The sequence below is a fragment of the Engraulis encrasicolus genome, chromosome 13, assembly GCF_034702125.1.
Source record: "Engraulis encrasicolus isolate BLACKSEA-1 chromosome 13, IST_EnEncr_1.0, whole genome shotgun sequence".
NCBI classification, from domain to species: domain Eukaryota; kingdom Metazoa; phylum Chordata; class Actinopteri; order Clupeiformes; family Engraulidae; genus Engraulis; species Engraulis encrasicolus.
In genome coordinates, this window is record NC_085869.1 from 34,239,142 (window position 1) to 34,261,109 (window position 21,968).

At 42.5% G+C, this 21,968-nt stretch overlaps 1 protein-coding gene across 2 annotated transcripts; it reads left to right on the forward strand.

Moving 5' to 3' along the window:
* Nucleotides 1-3,612: 3,612 nt before the first annotated feature.
* Nucleotides 3,613-20,054, forward strand: LOC134461715 (E3 ubiquitin/ISG15 ligase TRIM25-like). Of its 2 annotated transcripts, none has more exons than XM_063214592.1 (11): nt 3,613-4,241; nt 5,153-5,248; nt 5,438-5,671; nt 10,449-10,575; nt 10,693-10,755; nt 10,841-10,903; nt 15,058-15,111; nt 15,374-15,436; nt 16,571-16,651; nt 19,128-19,231; nt 19,717-20,054. In XM_063214592.1, exons 1-10 carry the CDS (start codon nt 3,660-3,662, stop codon nt 19,196-19,198), a joined length of 1,434 nt encoding a protein of 477 aa, XP_063070662.1. In that variant the 5' UTR covers nt 3,613-3,659; the 3' UTR covers nt 19,199-19,231; nt 19,717-20,054. The 2 variants fall into 2 exon arrangements, with proteins under 2 accessions (XP_063070662.1, XP_063070663.1); XM_063214593.1 differs by having other exon boundaries at nt 19,736-20,054.
* The last annotated feature ends 1,914 nt before the right edge of the window (nt 20,055-21,968 follow it).

Sequence of the window (21,968 nt, forward strand, 5' to 3'; positions counted from 1 at the left end):
GATTACTGACCAGAAGCCCTATTGGAAGAAATTTAAACATGGGGCCACGTCAATTTTTGCTCAGAATTCAATATGGCCGCCATTTTCCAAAATGACTTGTTTTCATGCATTATTACATTGTACTATAAGGTGATATTCATGAACGATTAACTACTTTCAGCACTATTCTGTCCTAATTCCTTACATACATGTTTACAAAGGTTGACTAAACTAACAGAAATGAAAATTAAGTTGGCCACCTTGCAAAATCCAAAGGAAAGTGCTGAAAATAATGATTGAAATGCACATACAGAGTCTATGGCTGCGAAAATTAGGCCTATTGTCCTGTCAGGGTTTTCACAGTGCATTACAGACCAGGCCTATTGAAAAAGATTCACCAGCTGGTTGCCATCTCAAATGTGCTCCAAAATTCAAAATGTTCTCTGTTTTTCAGAATGGCAGACTTTCATACATTTTTCTCAATACTATAAGACCATAATTATCAATAAAGATAACCTATTTTCAGTGAAATCTCCTATCTACAGACGTGAGTACAAAGGTTGGCAACAGAAAGATGTAAATTTCCTATAGACAATATCCCAAGGATTGTTGTCAGAAAACGATTGAATTACACATACACAATTGACTGCTGAAAAAAAGGCTATTGATCTGCCAAACTTTTCACATTAGATTTCTGACCAAAAGTTTTTCAGGCCAACATTTTTTTGCATAAAGCAAGGGTGAGTGTGCGTGCGTGTGTGCACGCCCCTGCTCTACAGTGTCTTTCCCCCACACACTATTCTGTCCCCCAACCCCCTCACTCATCCCCCCCCCCACACACTATTCTGCCCCCCAACCCCCTCACTCATCCTTCCCATGCTACTCTGCCCCTCCACCCCTCACTCACCCAACACTATTCTGCCTACGCTCAACCCCCCTGACTCATTCTTCCTCCACCCCGCCACATAATACTCGCCCACCCCCCACCCAATGTGAAAAGTTTGGCAGGTCAACCCCACCCCCCCCCGCCCACTCAACTTACCCCCCCCCCTCACACACACATTATTCTGCCCCCGAACCCCCCACATCCCCCCACACACTATTCTGCCCCCCACCTCCTAATTCATTCCCGACTCATTCCCCCCCAACCCCTCTCTGCCCCCCTACCCTCACTCATCCCCTCATTCATCCCCCCGCTCCTCCACATCATTCGGTCCTCCCTAGCCCCCCACCTTAGCCCCCCCCCGTCAACACACACAGACCCTGTCTACTGTGTCTATGTCAGTGTATGTAAAGAAGCACACTGGCCACACACACTTGAGAAAAGCGCACTCAGGCACACGTACACACACATACAAACGCACGCACACACACACAAGCGTGCACACACTCTCACACAAGCGCGCACACACACACACACACACACACACACAAACACACACAAGCGCGCGCACGCACACACACACACACAGACACAGAGTTTGGCAGGACAATATGCATTTTTTCAGCAGTCCACTGTGTTTGTGAAATTCAATCATTTGACAACATTCCTTCGGATATTTCAAAGTGGCAAGATACAGGGGGTGGACAAAATAACTGAGACACCTTTCATTTTAGTGTTGGAAGTTTAATGGCTCAAGTGGACCAGCCTGTTGGCCAATCTTCATTAATGGCACATTGCACCAGTAAAGTGAAGTGTGAAGGCTCAATTAGCAGCCTCTGAGAGGGGGGCGTGGACTCGCATAGACAGAAAACGGACGGACGCAGATTCTATGCGAGCGAAGCATAAATCTAGCTTAAGAGCACAGTTTTGCTCAAAATTTTGCAATGCACACAACATTATGGGTGACATGTCAGAGTTCAAAAAGGAGAACTTCTGTGTAACTGTTGCATCTTTGACCAAGACAGCAAGTCTTTGTTGTATCAAGAGCCACAGTATCCAAGGTGATGTCTGCATACCACCAAGAAGGATGGACCACATCCAACAGGATTAACTGTGGACGCAAGAGGAACTAAATGACACTAAAATGACAGGTGTCTCAGTTATTTTGTCCACCCCCTGTATTCATGCCTTTTTCTAGACAACCTTTATACTCACGTCTGTAAGGAGATAGGACAATTTAACTGAAAAATAGGTCGTCTTTATTGGTAATTATGGCCTTACAGTATTGAGAAAAAATGTGTGAAAGTCTGCCATTCTGAAAAACAGAGAACAATTTGAATTTTGGAGCACATAGATGGCCCGACGTTTTCATCTTTTTCAATAGGCCTTCTGGTCTGTAATCCACTGTGAAAACCCTGACAGAACAATAGGCCTAATTTTCACAGCCATAGACTCTGTATGTGTATTTCAATCATTATTTTCAGCACTTTCCTTTGAATATTGCAAGGTGGCCAACTTTATTTTCATTTCTTTTGGTTTAGTCAACCTTTGTAAACATGTATGTAAGGAAATAGGACAGAATAGTGCTGAAAGTAGTTCATCGTTCATGAATATCACCTTATAGTACAATGTAATAATGCATGAAAACAAGTCATTTTGGAAAATGGCGGCCATATTGAATTCTGAGCAAAAATTGACGTGGCCCCATGATTTAATTTCTTCCAATAGGGCTTCTGGTCAGTAATCCACAGAGAAAAGTGCGGTAGGACGAAAGGCCTAATTTTCCCAGCTGATGACCTGTCTATAATATAGGTGTCAAATTCACACAAATGCAGTTCTGGGGTGCTACCTTGCTACTAAACAGGCACAGAAAGTATGATTGAAATCTGTGTCGGTTGGGTCCCAAAGTGTCTGATTTCACGTGAAATGACCCCTAGTAGGCCAATCTCGTATGTCACCATATGGAAAAATGAATGGGAAATCTCCAACTTTGACCTTGAAAAAAGCAAACGCATCCACTAAATATCAATCCGTAGCCTACATTTTTATGCAAGAGGGTTTAGGATCACTTAAAAGTAGGAACCATTACTATTGCAATTCATGCCAGGTTTTGGCCTTTTCAAACCTATATTGACTGACCTATTCCTAAAACAGGGATGTCAATCTCAGGCTGGGGGGGAATTTGACCTGCTGTCATTTTATTTGGCCCGCGAGATCATTCCTTATCACACACACCATAGAGCAGTGGTGTAGTAGAACGTGGGTATACGGAGAACACCCACTTCTAAATTTCAGGGATTTCAGGATACCCACTTAAAATTGATTGATCCATTGTTTTGAATAACACAAATATACAGTATACCCACTTAAAAAAAATGCTCAAAAATATACCGTATAGGCCTAGGCCCTACACCATAAAAAAGTAGACTAGGCCTACACCACTGCCATATAGTCTATAATAATTAGATAGGTGACATAATTTTTAAATAATATTTATTCATTTTTTGGAAAAACAAAATTTGATTTCATAAAGGCCTACCTTACCTAATAAAAGCAGAACGTATTTGTTTGCGATTTGTTATATTTGTTGGGTGGATCCACTTGTTGATATTGTGATTTCCACATTCCAGTCCAGATGGTGGCGGTAGGCATGCCAATCCGCAATCCGCCGCTAAAACCAAAATCAGAAGAAGGACCTGCTCGTGCAGGAACTGAAATCTATCTAACTTCACTCAAGCAAGCACGATTTCTACTCACTGGTTTTGCTTGTGCAGCACGCAAATCGGTACTAAATGCCATGGCAAGTTTTTCGGTGTCTAGGGATGTTTTAAGCTGTCCCGTCTGTCTGGATTTACTGAAAGACCCAGTCACAGTACCATGTGGACACAGCTACTGTTTAAAATGCATTACTGAGTGTTGGGACCAACAGGACCAGAAGGGTATTTACAGCTGCCCACAGTGCAGAGAAACATTCACATCTAGACCTGTGCTTCGCAGAAGTACAATGCTGATGGGTGTCGTTGAAAATCTGAAGACCACTGAACAGTCTAGTGCTGAAACACCTCGCTATGCTGGACCAGCTGACGTGGAGTGTGATTTCTGCAGTGAGAAGAAGTATAAAGCCGTCAAGTCATGTCTGTCATGTCTACTGTCCTATTGTGAAGTTCACATCCAGCCTCACTATGAAGTGCCTCGCCTGAGCAAGCACAAGCTGGTGAATGCCACCTCACAGCTACAGGAGAAGATCTGCTCTCAGCATGACAAGATCATTGAGGTATTCTGTCGCACAGACCAGAAGCTCATCTGTGTGCTCTGCTCAATGGACGACCACAGTGGACATAAAACGGTCTCAGCTGCAGCAGAACGGATTGACAAACAGGTAGGCCTTACTATGGTTAGTTAGAATAGCAATTATTAATGAGCGAAGTTCTTCCTGTATGTAATGGGGATGATGATGTTTGCATGCACACTCACAGTGGAATTTGGCCAAAATGTATGCAATTTGTTTTCATAGTGGAAAATTCTTCAATGTTTCAATGGTGTGTGTGTCTGTCTTAGCATATTCAATGTGCATAGCTGTCATTACACTGCACTAAGCTGATGCTCTTATTCAAAGCAACTTGTTTTAAGTACAGTTGTTGAAGTAGTAGGCCCAGGGCTGCTGACAGCGTTTGCCGGGCCCAGGACAGTAATGTGAAAGGGCCCCCCAGCCACATACAATGTATTGAGGACCCAATCTTGGCCCCCCTCTCCTCCTGGGCCCGGGACAACTGTCCCCTTTGTCTCCACCTGTTAGCACCCCTGAGTATTTACTGTATTTGAGTCCCTGAAGCAGCGTGCCTTGCTCAAGGCCACCTACGCCATGATGTGGATGTAGAAGAGTTGGTTTCGAACCTGAAATCCTCTGATCTGAAGCCCATCTCCGAGACCACTAGTGTAACCCGACGTATCACTGCGCACTGCGTCCCCCTCGGGGGCGCGAACTCGCCACCACGTCTATGGGAGTCACAGTACGATACTGCTGGACCAAGAGACTAGTCTCCCGGTCCAATGGCATCGAGACTGTATGAGGCTTTGGGAGGGAGGTTTTACTAACGTTCCACGCCAACTCTGCTAGTTAACCCTCCGTTACACTAGGCCACGGCTGCAGCCCCCCCACCCTTTTGTCAATTAAAAAAGCCATTCACAGTTTAATGCAATATTCAAAAAGTAGTCATGCATATTGTCTGACAACAGACAGACAACATACTGAATTCGCCTACATGTTTTGACATGTGCTTCTCTCCTCAGAAAAAGTTGGGTGAGAAGAAAAAATGTTACAAGAATCTCATCAAGCAGAAAGAGAAGGAGCTGCAACAGGTCCAACAAGCCCTAGGGACTCTCCAGGTGAACGTTTAGAACATACTTTTGTTTTTGCTTGTTTGGAGTGACCTTCTTGGGTTCTATGGAGGGGTGGGAGTGTTGCCCTCTGTAAACGGCCAGAACTACCACTAGCCTTCTTGTAAATTAATTTTGAGACGCCTATGTTCAAATGACTGGAAACTAACCTTTGTGATTCTCTTCATTTGATGCCAGGGCTCTGCACAGAAGGCTCTTGATGAATCTGAGAAGATCTTCACTGAGGTGATCAAGTTCATGGAGCAGAAACGCTCTGAGGTGGCAGAGTCGATCAGAGCCCAGGAGAAGGCAGAGGTGAGTCGAGCTGAAGGACTCCTGGAGCAGCTGGAGATGGAGATTGCTAAACTGAAGAGCAGAGATGCTGAGAGGGAGCAACTGCTACAGATTGAGGATCCTGTTGATTTCCTCAAGGTAACACATCCCCCCCAATTAAGTTATCAATGCCAGTTTTACTGCATATGTTTAACCGTCCCTATTGTGAAAAGGTAGCTTGTTGCTAGTAATGCAGATCAGTTATCTCATTGAGGGAAATAAGTTTGACCCCCTGCCTACCATTAAGAGTTCTGGTACCAGATTGGCACTTCCAATCAACTTGTTATTTGAATTGAACCCACCTGTCAATAGTAACCTGCATAAAAGACACAATGAATCAGAAAAATCAGTCCATAGTAGTAGTCAATCAATCAGACTCCAAACTCACCAACATGGGAAAGACCAAAGTGCTGTCAAAGGATGTCAGGGACAAGATTTTAGACCTCAACTTGAAATAGAGACCTGTGGATGTAACTGTACTGATTTATCCCGTGCTGTGGAGTTTTTGTAATGTGTGACTGCAATTTATAAATGAAAATAAAAAGAAGTTAAACAAAAACAAGAAATACACATAGAGAGTGCAGACCTCCGCCAAGGTTTGTTTTAATATAAATGTCATGATGCGGTGAAATCCATGCAGATTTATACATAACATTGTGTGTGCAGAGAATTGAACCATGAAGTGTTAAACTAAATTATGTGTGTCTCTTTTATAAGTACTATACCCTGTTAGCGTTGGTGTTTAGTTCACCTTCCAATTGCCATTGTTAATTGTATTGTTATAAACATTTTGATGACATAATTGATCTTTGATCACATAATTGTTTTACCACTGGACATTTTTAAATGGCATAGCTATCCAATCTCGCCGTTTTAAAGTGCATTTAAGGGTGATTCTTAGAAAATGTGTACTTTTACTGTCTCAGACCAGATCTTTAAAAATACAATTTTGGAATTATTTCACTTTATATTTTAACTTAAGCTTCCCTGCATTTTATTATACTAACATCAAGTCAAGTCAAGTCAGCTTTTATTGTCACTTTCTTCATATGCACAAGTCGTACAAGGAAAAATTAAATTACGTTTTCTCTCTATACCATGCCAGGACATAGACATATACAGGACTGACATTTTACAGACTGACATAAAGTGCAAGACAGGACAGGTAACCGTGATAGACTGCTAACAATAAGTGGTCAATAATAAATACAGTACAAATGAACATTTAACATTCAACATATTGAACATGTAAACAGAAGATAGGATAAATATAAAAGAATGTAGACATTACAATAATAGAATAATAACAGTGACCGTAGCAAATAGACAGTAGGCATTGTGTGCAGTGTTTGTGTGTATGTTGTGGAGTGTGTGTGTTTTGTGGTGTGCGTGTGTGTCTTGTAGTGTGTGTGAGAGAGAGAGAGAGAGAGAGAGAGAGAGAGAGAGAGAGAGAGAGAGTGGAGGGAGGAGGGAGGAGGGAGTTCAGCATTCTGATGGCCTGGTGGATGGAGGTATTCGCCAGCCGGGTGATTCTGGAACGTAAGCTCCCGTACCTCTTTCCAGAGGGCAGGAGACGGATCAGGTTGTGTGCTGGGTGGGTCTCATCCCTCACAATTGTGAGGGCTTTACGGGTGAGACGGCTGGTGTAGATGTCTTGCAGGGAGGGGAGAGGTGCCTGGATGATCCTCCCAGCTGTGTTCACTATTACGCTGCAGGGCTTTCCTGTTGTAGTCAGTGCAGCTCCTGCCCCATACGGTGATACAGCTGGTGATGATGCTTTCAATGGTTCCTCTGTAGAAGGAGGTCATGATGGCTGGTGGGGCACTGGCATACTTCAGCTTCCGCAGGAAGTAGAGGTGTTGCTGGGCTTTCTTGACCAGTGATGTAGTGTTGGTGGTCCAGGAGAGGTCCTCACTGATGTGCACTCCAAGGAATGCTGCTCACCCTCTCCACAGCAGCACCATCAATGGTCAGTGGCAGGAGTCGGCGGAGACCTTTCTGGAAGTTGACAACAGTCTCCTTTGTCTTGCTGACATTCAATAGAAGGTTGTTGTCGCTGCACCACTTGGCTAGGTGGTCCACCTCTGTCCTGTAGTGCGTCTCGTCGCCGTTTGTGATGAGTCCCACCAGGGTTGTGTCGTCTGCAAACTTCATCAGGTGGATGGTGTTGTAGGTCGCTTTGCAGTCGTGTGTGAGCAGGGTGAAGAGCAGAGGGCTTAGCACACACCCTTGTGGAGCTCCTGTGCTAAGTGTGATGGTGTCCGAGGTGTTGTCTTCTTGCCGACAAGAAGAAGCACATTAAAGGGCAACTCCTGCCAATTTCAATGTGCTGTTGTATTGCTTACGCTACCCTTGACTTGTCAGTACCCGGTGACGCCGCATTTTTTGGCTCAGCCCTTTCCGAGATATGAGCTACTCTAACGGGGGCAACTTTTGTTAACATTTCAATTTAAAAAAAAAATGTATTCCCAAAAACATCCAAAAGGTTATGCAACATCAGCAGACAGCTAGCAAACAGCGATACCTTTTGGGAAAATATTTGGAGTAGGCCTATGCTCATTTTTTTTTTAATGTAAACAAAAGTTGCCCCCATTAGAATAGCTCATATCTCGGAAAAGGCTGGGCCAAAAAATGCGGCGTCACCGGGTACTGACAGGTCAAGGATAGCGTGAGCAATACAACAGCACATTGAAAGTTGTCAGGAGTCTCCCTTTAAGGTCGTGAAGAGGCCTCCAGGAAGAAGTCTCCAAACATTAAGCCTATACTAATCCTATGGAGGGAACTGAAGCTCCCATTGTCCAAGCTACAGCCATAGAACTATAATGATTAAGAGATGATCTGCAAAGAAAAGTGGACAGAAATCCCTTCTTAATATATCCACCAAGTCATCAACCAAAGGAAATGCCTGACCTCTGTGCTCAAAAGCAATGGCAAGTACTTTGTCTAGGTCAAATACTTACTTCCCTCAATGGTATATAAATAAATTAATATGTATTCTTTAGAGTTAATTTCTGGGTTTTCTTTCAGATATTCTGTCTCTCCATGGTAGAATACTCCTATCATCAAAATTATAAGCCGATCATGTCTTCATTAGTCGGCAGACCATCAAAATCAGCGAGGGATCAAATACTTATTAGTCTCACGGTATAGGCCACACCTCTGTCTAAGCCGCAGGTGTCTACATTGCAACATGGGATATTTACAAAATATTACCTCTGAAGCTAACTCTGTTCACCTGCTCGTCACATATAAAAAAATCTAGAAATTATTTAGAAAGCCACATCACGGTATAAGACGCAGTATAAGACACAGTAGCAGCGTATTAGGGATGTTTTTCCATGCTAGGTATGGCACTGCTGTAAGTGTTGCAGTAATGATGCTTATCACCCAGTGAGCAGACGCAACGTCTTCTGATTGGCTGAGCAGGTGTCCTTTATTCCCCGGTAGCAGGACACCAATGATGTCATGCGGGCGTGCGGGCGTCCAAGTTGCTTCTTCTCTAACTTTCTGGCGAAGTGCCGTTACTAGTTCTATCGCATCTGGTTGTCTAGTCAAGACCGCGTCGTTAGTTCTATCGCATCTGGTTGTCTAGTCAAGACCCCGTTACTAATTCTATCGCATCTGGTTGTCAAGTCAAAAACCCAGTCGTCAATTCTATCGCATTTGGTTGTCAAGTCACCACCATTCTACGCGCGTCCTTACATGCCTCCGATAGAGGCGCGTCTCACTAGATTAGGAAGAGGTGCCCATGGCAACGTACCAAGCGCAGTGGTGAATCTACTTTCTCACAAAGCCTTAGATGAACATATTAATAAATTAATACTTAAATGCTGGTAACCGGGTGATAAGCGGAATAGCGGCCTTCGAGGTGTCCCGATATCAAGGGAAAATGGACTTGGCGAAGCGAACAGCCCTTCGGCTGCGCCGTCGGGCTGTTTAGAACGCTCCGCCTCGTCCATTATTTCCCTTGATATCGGGACACCTCGTCGTCCGCTATTCCATACTTATTATATGGTTGTGACGTCATCTGTCGAATGCTCCATTCATTTCAACGGGGCTCCCCAACGTTCGGACGTCTGTTATTTTTCGATAACGGACGGGTTGGTCTATAACAGACCGCTGTCAATGGCAACAAGACTTTTCACTGCTAAAGCGACTTTTCATCAAGACTCTAATCAGCTGCTGTGATAGACAGCACCCGTTGTCCTGGCTACCGCTGTCAATGGCAACAAGACGTTCACTGCTAAAGCCACTGGCTTGTATACAAGTCAGTGGCTAAAGCGAATGTTTCATATCACTCCGCAGGGGGTCCGGTCTTTTGTCACTCTAATCAGCTGCTGTGATAGACAACACCTGTTGTCCTGGCTAGCCTACCTAGCTGTTGCCTAGCGGTGTTCCACAACGGCACTGTTTTGTTTTGCGCAGCAACAATCTTAACATTAAATAGGTCTAAAGAAATGACCCCGCATGTGTGAATCATTTAAGTATATCCATATAATAAGCGGGTTAACTTTCGGCGAGTCGGTCGCTTTGTGGAATAGCAGCACTTCAGAGAGAACAAGACCCCTCCGCTCCGCGTCGGGGTCTAAAGATTCTCTCTGTCGTGCTGCTATTCCACGGTAGCGACCTTCTCGCCGAACGTTAACCCTTACATATTTCATGGTTCTGTACAATATCAGGTGCTGTGCAGGCTGCAGGGATAGAAATAGGGTTGATATTTCAAACAATTTATAATTCAAGTGTAACCTGATGCTGTTACATTTACCATGTGACATATGAACATATTTCATAACATAACTTACTTCTCTCTTTCTCTCTCTCTCTCTCTCTCTCTCTCTCTCTCTCTCTCTCTCTCTCTCTCTCTGTTCTCCAATAGAGCTTTGCTACCTGCCCCCCTACTCCTGTGTCCACCAGCAGGATTTTCACTCCTCGTTTATCCTCCACTGTCATCATCACACCTGCACTCAAGGACATACAGAAGATGTTGCTGAAGTTACGCCCAGGTCAGATGTTTAAGACTTAATGTATCATCTTGGAAGGATGAAATGAAATGAATTTAATAAAGGTGAAATAATCTGATTTTTTTACACTAGAAGGATGATATTTTTTTATCGTAACAGGTCGTAAAGCTGAAGCCCCTGTCTCGATGCCTGGTGCCCGCACTGTCTCCCCTGCGACGGCAGGTTTGCACCCCATGATTTGTAGCCCACAAATCATAATTTCTTTTTGTATATTATATTACATTACATTATATAATATTACATACAGGTCACAAATTCAAAGCCCTCGTCTCCCAGTCCAAGCGACGCATTGCTCCCCCTGCAAAGAGAGGTGTGTACCTTTTTAATTCTACATGATGATGAATGATTTATCTTGTCCACTGCAGTGATTTTATTGCAGTGATTTTATTTTGTACGTTATTGCTGCAAAGTCCCCTTAAGGCAGTCATGGGTAAGGGTGTGTCAGACTTTCAGCCCAAACTGCTCCCTTGGGGCGCCATTGGGGGCTGCCCGTCTGCACGGATAAGGCGTGAATGCAATTTTGTTGTGTGCAGTGTGCATTTGTGTGCTGTGGAGAGCTTTCGCTTTCACTGTCTCGCAGTCTGGTGGCTTCTGTTTCCCTTGCCAAGAGAGCTGTGTACCTGAGACTTTCTACTGTATATGGGTGGTTGACGTTTAAGGCTGTAACATACTTAATTCTCAATTTTGTAGGTTTTTAATGAATGTTATGTAAAAACCGGACGTCATGTCAACCACCCATATGCTGTAGGTCAGAAGGAGACAGAACTGAGAGATCGTCCATAGAAATGTATGGGGTCAGTTTGTAACGCCAGTAAATATACCACGTGTACCACAACCAACAGCCAGTCATATTTTGATTCCCAATCACATGTGAAATCCTATCATGTCAAACTACGAACAGCCTTCCAATCTGACTCCAAAGCTTTGGGCTCTGCTTTGTGTTTCGTTCTATTATTGGAGGTGCTGCGCTGTGTCACAGTATCCCATGAGAAAAGTGGCTTTTAAAGCTTTAAAAGATTTTAAGTGGCTGTCAGTTACCGTAGAGTGGATATATGCGTCTTTGGACATTAATTTTCAAAGAGCCAGGGGCCTCATTTATAAAACTTTGCGGAAGAAATGCGCCAAAAGATGGTGCACGCACGAAACTCAGGATGTGCGTGCGCAAGAAAATATTCAGATTTATAAAGCATGGCGCACGCACATTCAACGTCGATTTCCCTTTATAAATCCCAACTGACTCTGAAGTTGCTGCAAATGTGCGCACATGTGGACACACCCATAATTATCTATGAATATTCAGTGAAACGCCCAAAATGAATATTTATATCTGTGGACGGCGTGCGGAAAGCAGACGAGATAGCCTATTTACCACATGTGGAGCAAACAGTTTTATTAGATAGGCCTAGAGAACGTTGGGCAAAGTGGAGCGGTTAAGTTTGGGAAGTCGTACAAAAATAATCCCTCGAATTGCAGCATGTGGATGGTTATGTTCGCAAAAGTCACGCTATTCCAGAAGTAAAAATAAATAAAATAAGGATGGCATGGACATGAACCTGCCAAGTCATGGATATGTATTAATTGAGTTGTGTACAAGGGGAAAAATAGCTGCGTCAACATCTCACATGGCATGTCCCCATGTGAAATTCACCGGTAGAAAATCTATTCGCTGTCTCATCACACCTCATATGCACCGGGTTTCATTGTTTTTTCAACAATAATGGTCACTCCGCGCAGCTGTCTGCTTTCAGTTCTAAGCGACGCCCCAACTGTCGGTTGACATATCCACAGACAGCATGACATATGGCCATTTTCTAGTCTGTATTTATTAAATGTGTGTGTTATAAACGTGCATTATCAGTGTATAAGGCCAGCTGTCAAATGTACACCTCTGCTTCTTTGATGGCGAATAACCGCATGGAAAACTAGAATGGGCACTCGGTAGAGCGCAAACCTTCGCCTACGCCACTTATTTTTTTCTGGCCATCTTCAAAATGTGGGGCATAACATTCTCCAAATTTTGGTGTTAGTTTCATTTAAATCTGACCGGAATATCGTAATATTACATTTTTGGCCCAGTCTTGACCTCTTATTCAATTCAGCATGCACACGTTCTTCTGGCATATAGTGCTTGGCAAAGAAAAACGTTTTTGACCTTTTTGTGACCTTGACCTTGACCTTTGACCCAATCACTCCCAAAAAGTAATCGGTTGTTCCTTGGGTCATGACCAATCATCCCACTAAATGTCATAAAAATCGGCTCAATTTACGTTTTGACCTTTTTGTGACCTTGACCTTGACCTTTGACCCAATCACTCCCAAAAAGTAATTGATTGTTCCCTGGGTCATGACCAATCATCCCACTAAATTTCATAAAAATCGGCTCAATTTACGTTTTTGACCTTTTCGTGACCTTGGCCTGGACCTTTGACCTTTGACCCAATCACTCCCAAAAACTAATCGATTGTTCCTTGGGTCATGGCCAATCATCCCACTAAATTTCATAAAAATCGGCTCAGTTCTTTCTGAGTTTGACCTTTTCGTGACCTTGACCTTGACCTTTGACCCAATCACTCCCAAAAAGTAATCGATTGTTCCTTGGGTCATGACCAATCATCCCACTAAATTTCATAAAAATCGGCTCAGTTCTGACTGAGTTATACGAAGTACAAACAAACATTTTGACCTTGACCTTTGACCTTTGACCCAATCACTCCCAAAAACTAATCGATTGTTCCTTGGGTCATGACCAATCATCCCACCAAATTTCATAAAAATCGGCTCAGTTCTGACTGAGTTATACGAAGTACATACAAACAAACATATTCACAAATAAATAAATAAATAAATAAATAAATAAATACACAGCGGTCAAGACTTTGTCTTGGCGAAGGTAATAAATGACATGTAACAAGAGAAACGAAGCTGTCCATTAGTAACCTATGGCACTTGGCTGTATGCTTGCCTGTATGGCTGAGAAAATCAACCATTACAGATGCACTTGGGACTCGAGCAGATTATTCTGCAACTGGCTTAAATGTTGACGTAATTCCTTGCAGACTCGGAACACTGTATAGCCTACCGATACGATTATAGCCTGATACTGGAAAGGTCAGTGGTTATTGTTAATAAAATGTAGGGTATTTCCAAATGTAATGTAGGCCTACCCTAAACGTAAAATTTGAAGCGTCTATTACTTCCTTACAAAACATGCATGTGGCTATGGATAGCCTACTTATTATTTTCCACCATTACTAAACAATAAACAACCGCGTTTTCGTTGCGAACTGGATTAACTAATGTTAAAGTGGCTATCGTGACACGTGACCTTCGATTTTTTTCTTCAACCAATTTCGGGTCGTTCTTCCAGCTACCTCCCGAAGTCGCGCTTTCCGCGTTTGGTCTTTTGTTTAGTGCCTACGCATGGGTCAAACTTTGCGTGGAGCTACGCATGTTTACCGCCAAGTTATTTTTCAATAAATACCATGCCTTGCGGTGAACTTGGCGTGCGCAGTCTTTTGTGCGTACGCACCCGTTATAAATAAGGCCCCAGGTCTTGTTAACCAATAAAACATGTCAGACAGGCGGACAAAGATACGTCCATCTATGCACTGCCGCCTTGTGGACACAGGAGGGATTAACAATTGAAAGAAAGCATTTCAGACAGACAGACAGACGGACGGACGGACATACGGACATACCCTCTTATGGGGCACCTAAGTCACGCCCTTCTACTTCCGATCCGTGGGGCTGGAGCTCTCAAAATTTTGAATGCGAGTTAATGGAGCGAGTCAAGCTAAATCCTCATCCCGTTTGGCATGTGCTCCGGATTTCACATATGATGACGGTGAATTTGAAAGGTTTGGATTTGCGTCGTAAGACCACTCATTTTCGGCACGCAAGAAACGTTATTTTAGCTTTTGTGCAAAACTGTGTTAGAGACTACACGTGCGCCTCGCATATTTGACGTGAACCGAGGCACAGCCAACCCTACCGCTGCACCGTGGCTTAAGTGGCTGCACGTCGGACATGCGACGTCTGTTGTGTAGTCCAAATAATTACATATTTTTGCACACACACAACTCAAAAATCGCTTGCCAAGTGAAGTCAACAAGCACACCATTGGTTGTTATTAATTCTGAGGCACAGCATATGTGTGATCGACGGGGAAATGCGAGGTGGGTCGGAAAATAGCTTTGATCAGTCCATTACAGCCCAGTCAAAAGTTTTTGCGGTCCCAGCCCCACAAGCCGCCTGGAAGGGGTGGAGACTTAGGTGCCCCTTAGAGATACTAGGGCACATCTAAAAACCAGATACCCAAGATGGCTGCCAAACGGAACGACTTCTTTTAGAATGACTTTGTTTGTACCCCTATAACTTGTGCATTGTGATTGAGTACTACAATATTTTGTGTGCTACAATATTTTGTATTCTGCAGTTACATTATTTTTTATTGTCATCCCAAAGCTGAAGCCTCTCTCTCCCAGTCTGGTGGCTGCGCTGCTCCCCCTGCCAAGAGAGGTTGGTACCCCATTCATTCTTAACTACTTTGTAGACTTGTGATTTTGTCATTTTAATTTGTCTTTAATTTCAATTATTTAATGATGTATCTTTATTTCTTGCTTTTATGCACCCCCCCCCCTTATCTCTTTATTCCACAATTGTTAATTTTTACTTGCTATGTTTTAAAAAAAGAAAGAAAGAAAGTAAAGCACATTGAACTACAGTTTTGTATGAAATGTGCTATACAAATAACATTGCCTTGCCTTGCCTTGTCTTGCAGGACAAAAAGCAGAGGCCTCTCTCTCCCAGCCTGGTGGCTCTACTGTTTCCCCTGCCAAGAAAGGTAGCCAGTACATTTTACATTGTGATTGTGTAAGATTTTGTAGTTCACTGTAATTGTGTAAGATTTTGTAGTTCACTGTAATTGTACTAATTTTATCATCACTTCATAGCTGAAAAGCAAAGTTGAAGCGAAAGCATAGGCAGGAAAGTATAGATCTTTTTAGTCTAGACCCAAGATCAGAGCTAGACTGGTAATCTGGCATATCAGACATTTCTCCTTTCATAGATGGTCTCAAGCTGGTAACCAAGTGAGTAGTGCAAAGAAAAGAGTCCCATGCTTTACGGTCAAGCATGGTAGTGGGACTAGCATGGTTTGCTTGCATGGCTGCATTAATGCTGTTAACATTGGAAAGCTGAATTGCACCAAACGAAACATGCATATACTGTACTGCAGGGGTATTCAATTAAATGTCAACGAAGGCCAATTTTTCAAATTTTTCCCAGCAAAGGGGCCGAACTATATGTATGCATTATGGTTGCCGACTGTCAATGAGCCCGTTTATATGCGCATCAATAAACCGTTTATGATCAGGTTTTTGAAGTTACCGTTTTATTCGTGCGCTCATGTAAACTGAATCATAACCGGTTTATTGCTGTTATCGGTTTATGAGAAATCTGATTCGCAATGTTTCTTTTTCTCAATGGTTTAACAAAATGTTAAAATGAAGTTGCAGCTTCAAAAGCTCAACAAGAGATAAACCACACCACACATACCACTGTATGTACAGGGGTTGGACAAAATAATGGAAACACCTGTCATTTTATTGTGGTTTATCCACACTTGCGTCCACAATTAATCCTGTTGGATGTGGTTCATCCTTCTTGGTGGTATGCATACATTACCTTGGATACCGTGGCTCTTGATGCATTACAAAGGCTTGCCGTCTCAGCCAAAGATGCAACAGTTACACGCGCACCAAGAATTTCTCCTTTTTAACTGTAACATGTCACCCATACTGTTGTGTGCTCTCTTACCCTGTTAATTGAACCTCCACACTTCACCTTATTGGTGAAATGTGCAATGAATGAAGATTGGCCAACAGGCTGGTCCACTTGAGTCATGAAACTTCCCACACTAAAATGACAGGTGTTTCCATTATTTTGTCCAACCCCTGTACTTCTCTCGCTGTTCCAGAGACCTCGGTAGGCGACCAAGTTGGAACTGTTCGAAAAACCCAGTATGGCCGGAGACATCTTACAACCACGCCGGCGCAAGGTACCCTGCCCATGGTGGCTTTTAGATTTATTTTTCTTTTTTTCTGATCGCTAAAGCTCATTTTTAGATGCGTCCCAGCATCTCTATAAGAGGGTCTGTCTGTCCGTCCGTCCGTCCGTGCGCCCGCTGTCCGTCCGTCTGAAACGCATTCCTTCAATTGATCCTTCCTGTGTCCACCAGGCGGAGGCAGAGAGGCATTTTGGCCAGAGCCGTATATACGGCTCTGATTTTGGCCTGGAGCGAATGCGTGCCAAAACGTATGATATGTTACCAAACCGGCAAGGCTAAGCTGACTGCATTGTGAGACAACTGAGGGGGGCATTCAATTTTCGATATTGTTTTGCGTTTGGACAGTGGGGGGCAACTTCGTTCCTTCTCCACAGCACACCAACACCACTGTGAGTGTCACTTAATGTTCACGGTTTTGTGTACTGCAGGGGTATTCAATTAAATGTAGTGATAGTGATAGTGATAGTGATACACTATGAGGATGTCAAACGCGAAGGGGAATTTATCATGTTGTGTATGATAGTGTCATGTTTTGCTCAGGTATTTTGGTTCATCAGAAACTCGCGGAAATAAACGATTTAGAAGTCGGCAGGCAGTATTTGACACAGATGTTTGTGCTCGGATAGAGGGGCGTTTGCATTGCATAGCCTAACGCTCCACGACATGAAACCGTAATTAGTTGACAGGCGACCAGCAGCGCATAGAGCTCTTCCTCTAACCTGTAACCTTTGGTTAGCTTTTTTTCTTTCATAGCATTCATTTTAATCCGCTTGCCTCCAGTCCACAAACTCGGGCTCAGAAGACTAGAGTATGAACGTGTCTTTTGATTTGTAATTGGTTTGAAGTCGTGTGAATTTGGTAAACTCTGGCACTGAAGCTCATTGCTTTGTGCCTTGACGGTGAAAAGCTGGCATTGTAAATTAAGCGCATAATTCACCCAAAGGGTGAACCCATAAGCGCATGATTCACCCAAACGGTTGTATTTATTTAGGCCTATTATTTGACGATGTTTAGATTCTTTCCCACATTAACATGATGCTGAAATTTAAGGTTGATAAATAACCTACCAATAATGTCTGGTAATTTGTAATGTAGCCTACTTGATCTATGTGAAATTAGATGGTTCTTTTCCAAATCCAAGCTTATCATAGCCTAAATTGCAAAAAAAATAAAGCTTTGTCTCGTCATTTCTTTGCCTGCCACATTATTTGGAGTTTCCATGGGCAATATGACCAATAAACAAAAAGCACATCCTCAGGGGGGGGACGTTGACAGGTTAGGAGGAGGCCAGCGGGCCATGTGGGAGGAAAAAAGGTTGGAACTGGCATAGAGGGACGCATCTGTTGTCCGCCTGTCGGCCTTGTTTATAACTTGAATTGTTTTTGCAGAACTCTTTACACGAATACAATATCCTCACACCAAATCAGCAAAACTGTGTAGATATTACATTACATTACATTGCATTTGGCAGATGCTTTATAACCAAAGCGACCTTCAAAAGAGGACATAATCAAGCCAACATCACAAGCAAATACAAAGTGCACAGGAGATATACAGCACAACAAGTGCAGTTGCAAAGAGGGTTTTTTTTTAATAAAGAGTAAATAATGAGTACACACACACACAAACACACACACACACAAACTAAACATCATGTCAGGAGTCTGCTCTGGGCCAAGGCCAGCTCAAGCATTAGTCTAGTAGATTCTCTCGAAAGAGGAAGGTCTTTAGTTGTTTCTTGAAGGCTGCAAGAGATGTGCTTAGTCTTGCTGCCTCTGGGAGACCGTTCCACCACTTGGGTACCACAACGGAGAACAATCTTGATTGGGAGTACCTAGAGCGACTGGATGGCAGAGCCAGACGGCTTGTGCTGGATGAGCGCAGTTCTCTTCCAGTAACATAAGGCGTTAGTAGGTCCTTCAGAGAAGCTGGGGCCGTTCCTGTGATGGTTTTGTAGGCAAGGGTCAATGCCTTGTGCTTGATCCGGGCGGCGATCGGTAACCAGTGCAACTCAATAAATAGAGGAGTAACACGGGTCCTTTTGGGTTGATTGAATATCAACCGTGCCGCCGCATTCTGGATCATCTGCAGAGGTTTTAGCGCACAAGCAGGTAAACCTGTCATGAGTGAGTTGCAGTAGTCAACGCGGGACAGGACCGTGGCCTGGACCAGTCGTTGTGTAGAATATTGCGTCAGCACAGGTCTGATATTACGTACGTTGGACATCTGGAATCGACAATCGAATCGAAACCCAAGACTGTTGGCTTAACTCTCCTCACAAATGAAATGTTGAAATGAAAGGTTTTTGTACCAAAGCGTTAACCCACCAATTATTTTACTAGCACAATTGATAACAACTAGACACCGACAGTAAGAATGAAGTTAAAGTGATACTGTCCCATTTTTGGAAATACGCTTATTTTACACCTTCCCTTGACTTTGGGATGTATTGTATATGTCTGTTAAGGTCGTTCCAGATGGCAGATCTATGATACATCCGATGACTCGTCATCAGACGATTTGCTCTTTTACTGGTGAGCGTCACTCACAGCAGTGTGGCTGTGATCCAAGGTGAGGCCCCATTGTCTATTTTTATTTTGTAAAATTAAATTCGGTCCAATAGTACGTTATTTTTACATTGCTTACTATTTATACAATATCAGTAGAAATGTGGTATTTGTTTAAAGGTGCACTGTGTAATTTTTTTTGTAGTTAATTTCCAGAATTCATGCTGCCCATTCACAAGTGTAACTTAAAAAAAAAAAAAAAAAACTTACCACCTCCATCAAATTCTAAGTACTCATTATGACTGGGAAAATGGCACTTTTCATACATGAAAAGGGGTATCTTCTCCATGTACTGTACTTCGGTCATACAAGTAAATATTGGTTTATTACTTATTAGTAAATATTCATGAAAAGATCATATTTGGCAATGAGCAGGGTAGTTGCAATACCTATTCTGTCCAAATCCTACACAGTGCACCTTTAATGCGTGATTGTATGCATTATTCAATTTACTACATGTTAAGATCACTGCTATTTATTAATGCCCAGGTGAACATCCATCCTTTAGCCACCTCTTGCTTACAAAGTGACCTGGGGGAAGAGAATGGACACACTGTTCTAATTGGGAGCTGGATGTCATCATGGTCCGTGTTCCATGTTCCATTGTGCCATGTTGTCCCATTGGAGACGTTCGAAAGGGAATTAGAAATCTTTGGTCATTTGCTCCTGGAAATGTAATCATGTTCCATGTTCTATGTTCCTGGGAATGTTGTCATGTTCCATGTCCCTTGTTCATTTTAGTTTAAAGATGATTTTTTTCTAAATTAAACTATATATAGTATATATATAAAGTATATAAGAAGTATATACATATTTGAGTTGAATTTAGTTTATTCTCCAAATTAAAGTCTAGTCTAAGAACTATATATATTGGATTATTTAAGTACAAATTAGTCTTGTTCAAAACTACATATACTATAGCCTGTATTTGGGATGTTAAAGGGACAGTTTGGTCAATTTCAACATGCAGTTGTATTGCTCACGCTACCCTTGACTTGTCAGTACCTGGTGATGCCACATTTTTAGGCTCAGCCCTTTCCGAGATATGAGCAATTCTAATGGGGGCAGTGTTTGTTTACATTTTTAAAAAATGAAACATAGGCCAACTCCAAATATTTTCCCAAAAGGTACTGCTGTTTGCTAGTTGTCTGCTGATGTTTTATAACCTTTTGGATGTTTTTGGGAATAAATAAAAATGTTTTTTTGAAATGTAAACAAAGAGCTGCCCCCATTACAATGATCAGGATCTCGGAAACGGCTGAAGAAGAAGAAAAAAAAATCTCAGGCACTGACAAGTCCAGGGTAGTGTGAGCATTACAACTGCATGTTGAAATTGACCAAACTGTCCCTTTAAGCCTCGCTGTATGTGAAGTCACCCATCATCTTAGCCCATTTCAATGATACGCAGGGCAACTTTTTGAGCAACATTTTTGGACAACAATGCAGTAAAATATGGTGTGGGCTCTTAATCACTAAAACTTTATCAAGAGAACTTGGATCAGTTGCAGGCAATTTGTTTAAATCATTTCATCAGAAAATTAAGAGACAACTTAAAAGACTTAATACTTAAAAAAAATGAAGTTAATTGCTCAAAAAGTTGCTCAAACCATTGTCTTATGTAGAAAGATGAATAATCTTGATGTGTGAATGACTGGGGATGTGTTCATTGGGGTTGAGGTGTTTGTGTTGTTTGATACGTGTTTTTTTTAATCTTACATTCAAAATAAAAAAAAATTGAGTTGCAAAAAAGTTGACCTGTTTATCATTACTTTTAACCCTTTTGACTCCTGCGAGTGTGAAATTGTTGCTTTTAGTCTACTTACAGGTACAGACACACACACAGACACACACACAGACACACACACACACACACACACACACACACACACACACACACACATACGGCAACAACAACAGCGGGACAACAATATGACAGCAATGAACTAGAATGGGCACTCGGTAGAGCGCAAACCTTCGCCTACGCCACTTATTTTTTTCTGGCCATCTTCAGAGTGTGGGGCATAACATTCTCCAAATTTTGGTGTTAGTTTCATTTAAATCGGACCGGAATATCGTAATATTACATTTTTGGCCCAGTCTTGACCTCTTATTCAATTCCGCATGCACACGTTGTTCTGGCATATAGTGCTTGGCAAAGAAAAATGTTTTTGACCTTTTCGTGACCTTGACCTTGATCTTTGACCCAATCAAAACAAATTGGGTCAAATGTACACAAATGTAATCGATTGTTCCTTGGGTCATGACCAATCATCCCAATACTCCTCATTCTCTGCTGTGTCTCATAGCCATGCACACACCCCTCTCTAGCAGTGCAAGGATGAAAGGATACATTGTAGTGGTGTCAACAATAATCGATTCGGCAATGCAATGCGGCAAGTTCCAGAATCGATGCAGCAATTTTTTTAAGTTTCAATTACTTCCGTTGATATTTCGGGAGCAAATGAATGTTAAATTAAATTAAAAAAATTCAAAGCATTGAAAACGGCAAGACTGATACAGAAAACAGCCAATAAATTGTTGCTCAGTATCTGACTACTTGTATTGCCTCATCATGACTGATGAAACATTTGCTTTGCTTTCAGTAGAAATGTAATGCATTGCAATGCATTGTAGAATTGAATCGAATCGAATCATATCGCTACCTCCCAAATTGGAATCGAATCGAATCGTGAGGGCAGTGCCAATGCACACACCACTAATACACTGTAGAATATGTCTAA

Bases quoted from the DNA above. Each gene is read 5' to 3' on its own strand.
- LOC134461715 (XM_063214592.1), top strand. From the start codon at position 3,660: ATGGCAAGTTTTTCGGTGTCTAGGGATGTTTTAAGCTGTCCCGTCTGT. The intron at 10,904-15,057 runs GTGTGTACCTTT...GTCATCCCAAAG, and splicing joins TGCTCCCCCTGCAAAGAGAG to CTGAAGCCTCTCTCTCCCAG. The intron at 16,652-19,127 runs GTACCCTGCCCA...ATGTCTGTTAAG, and splicing joins TACAACCACGCCGGCGCAAG to GTCGTTCCAGATGGCAGATC.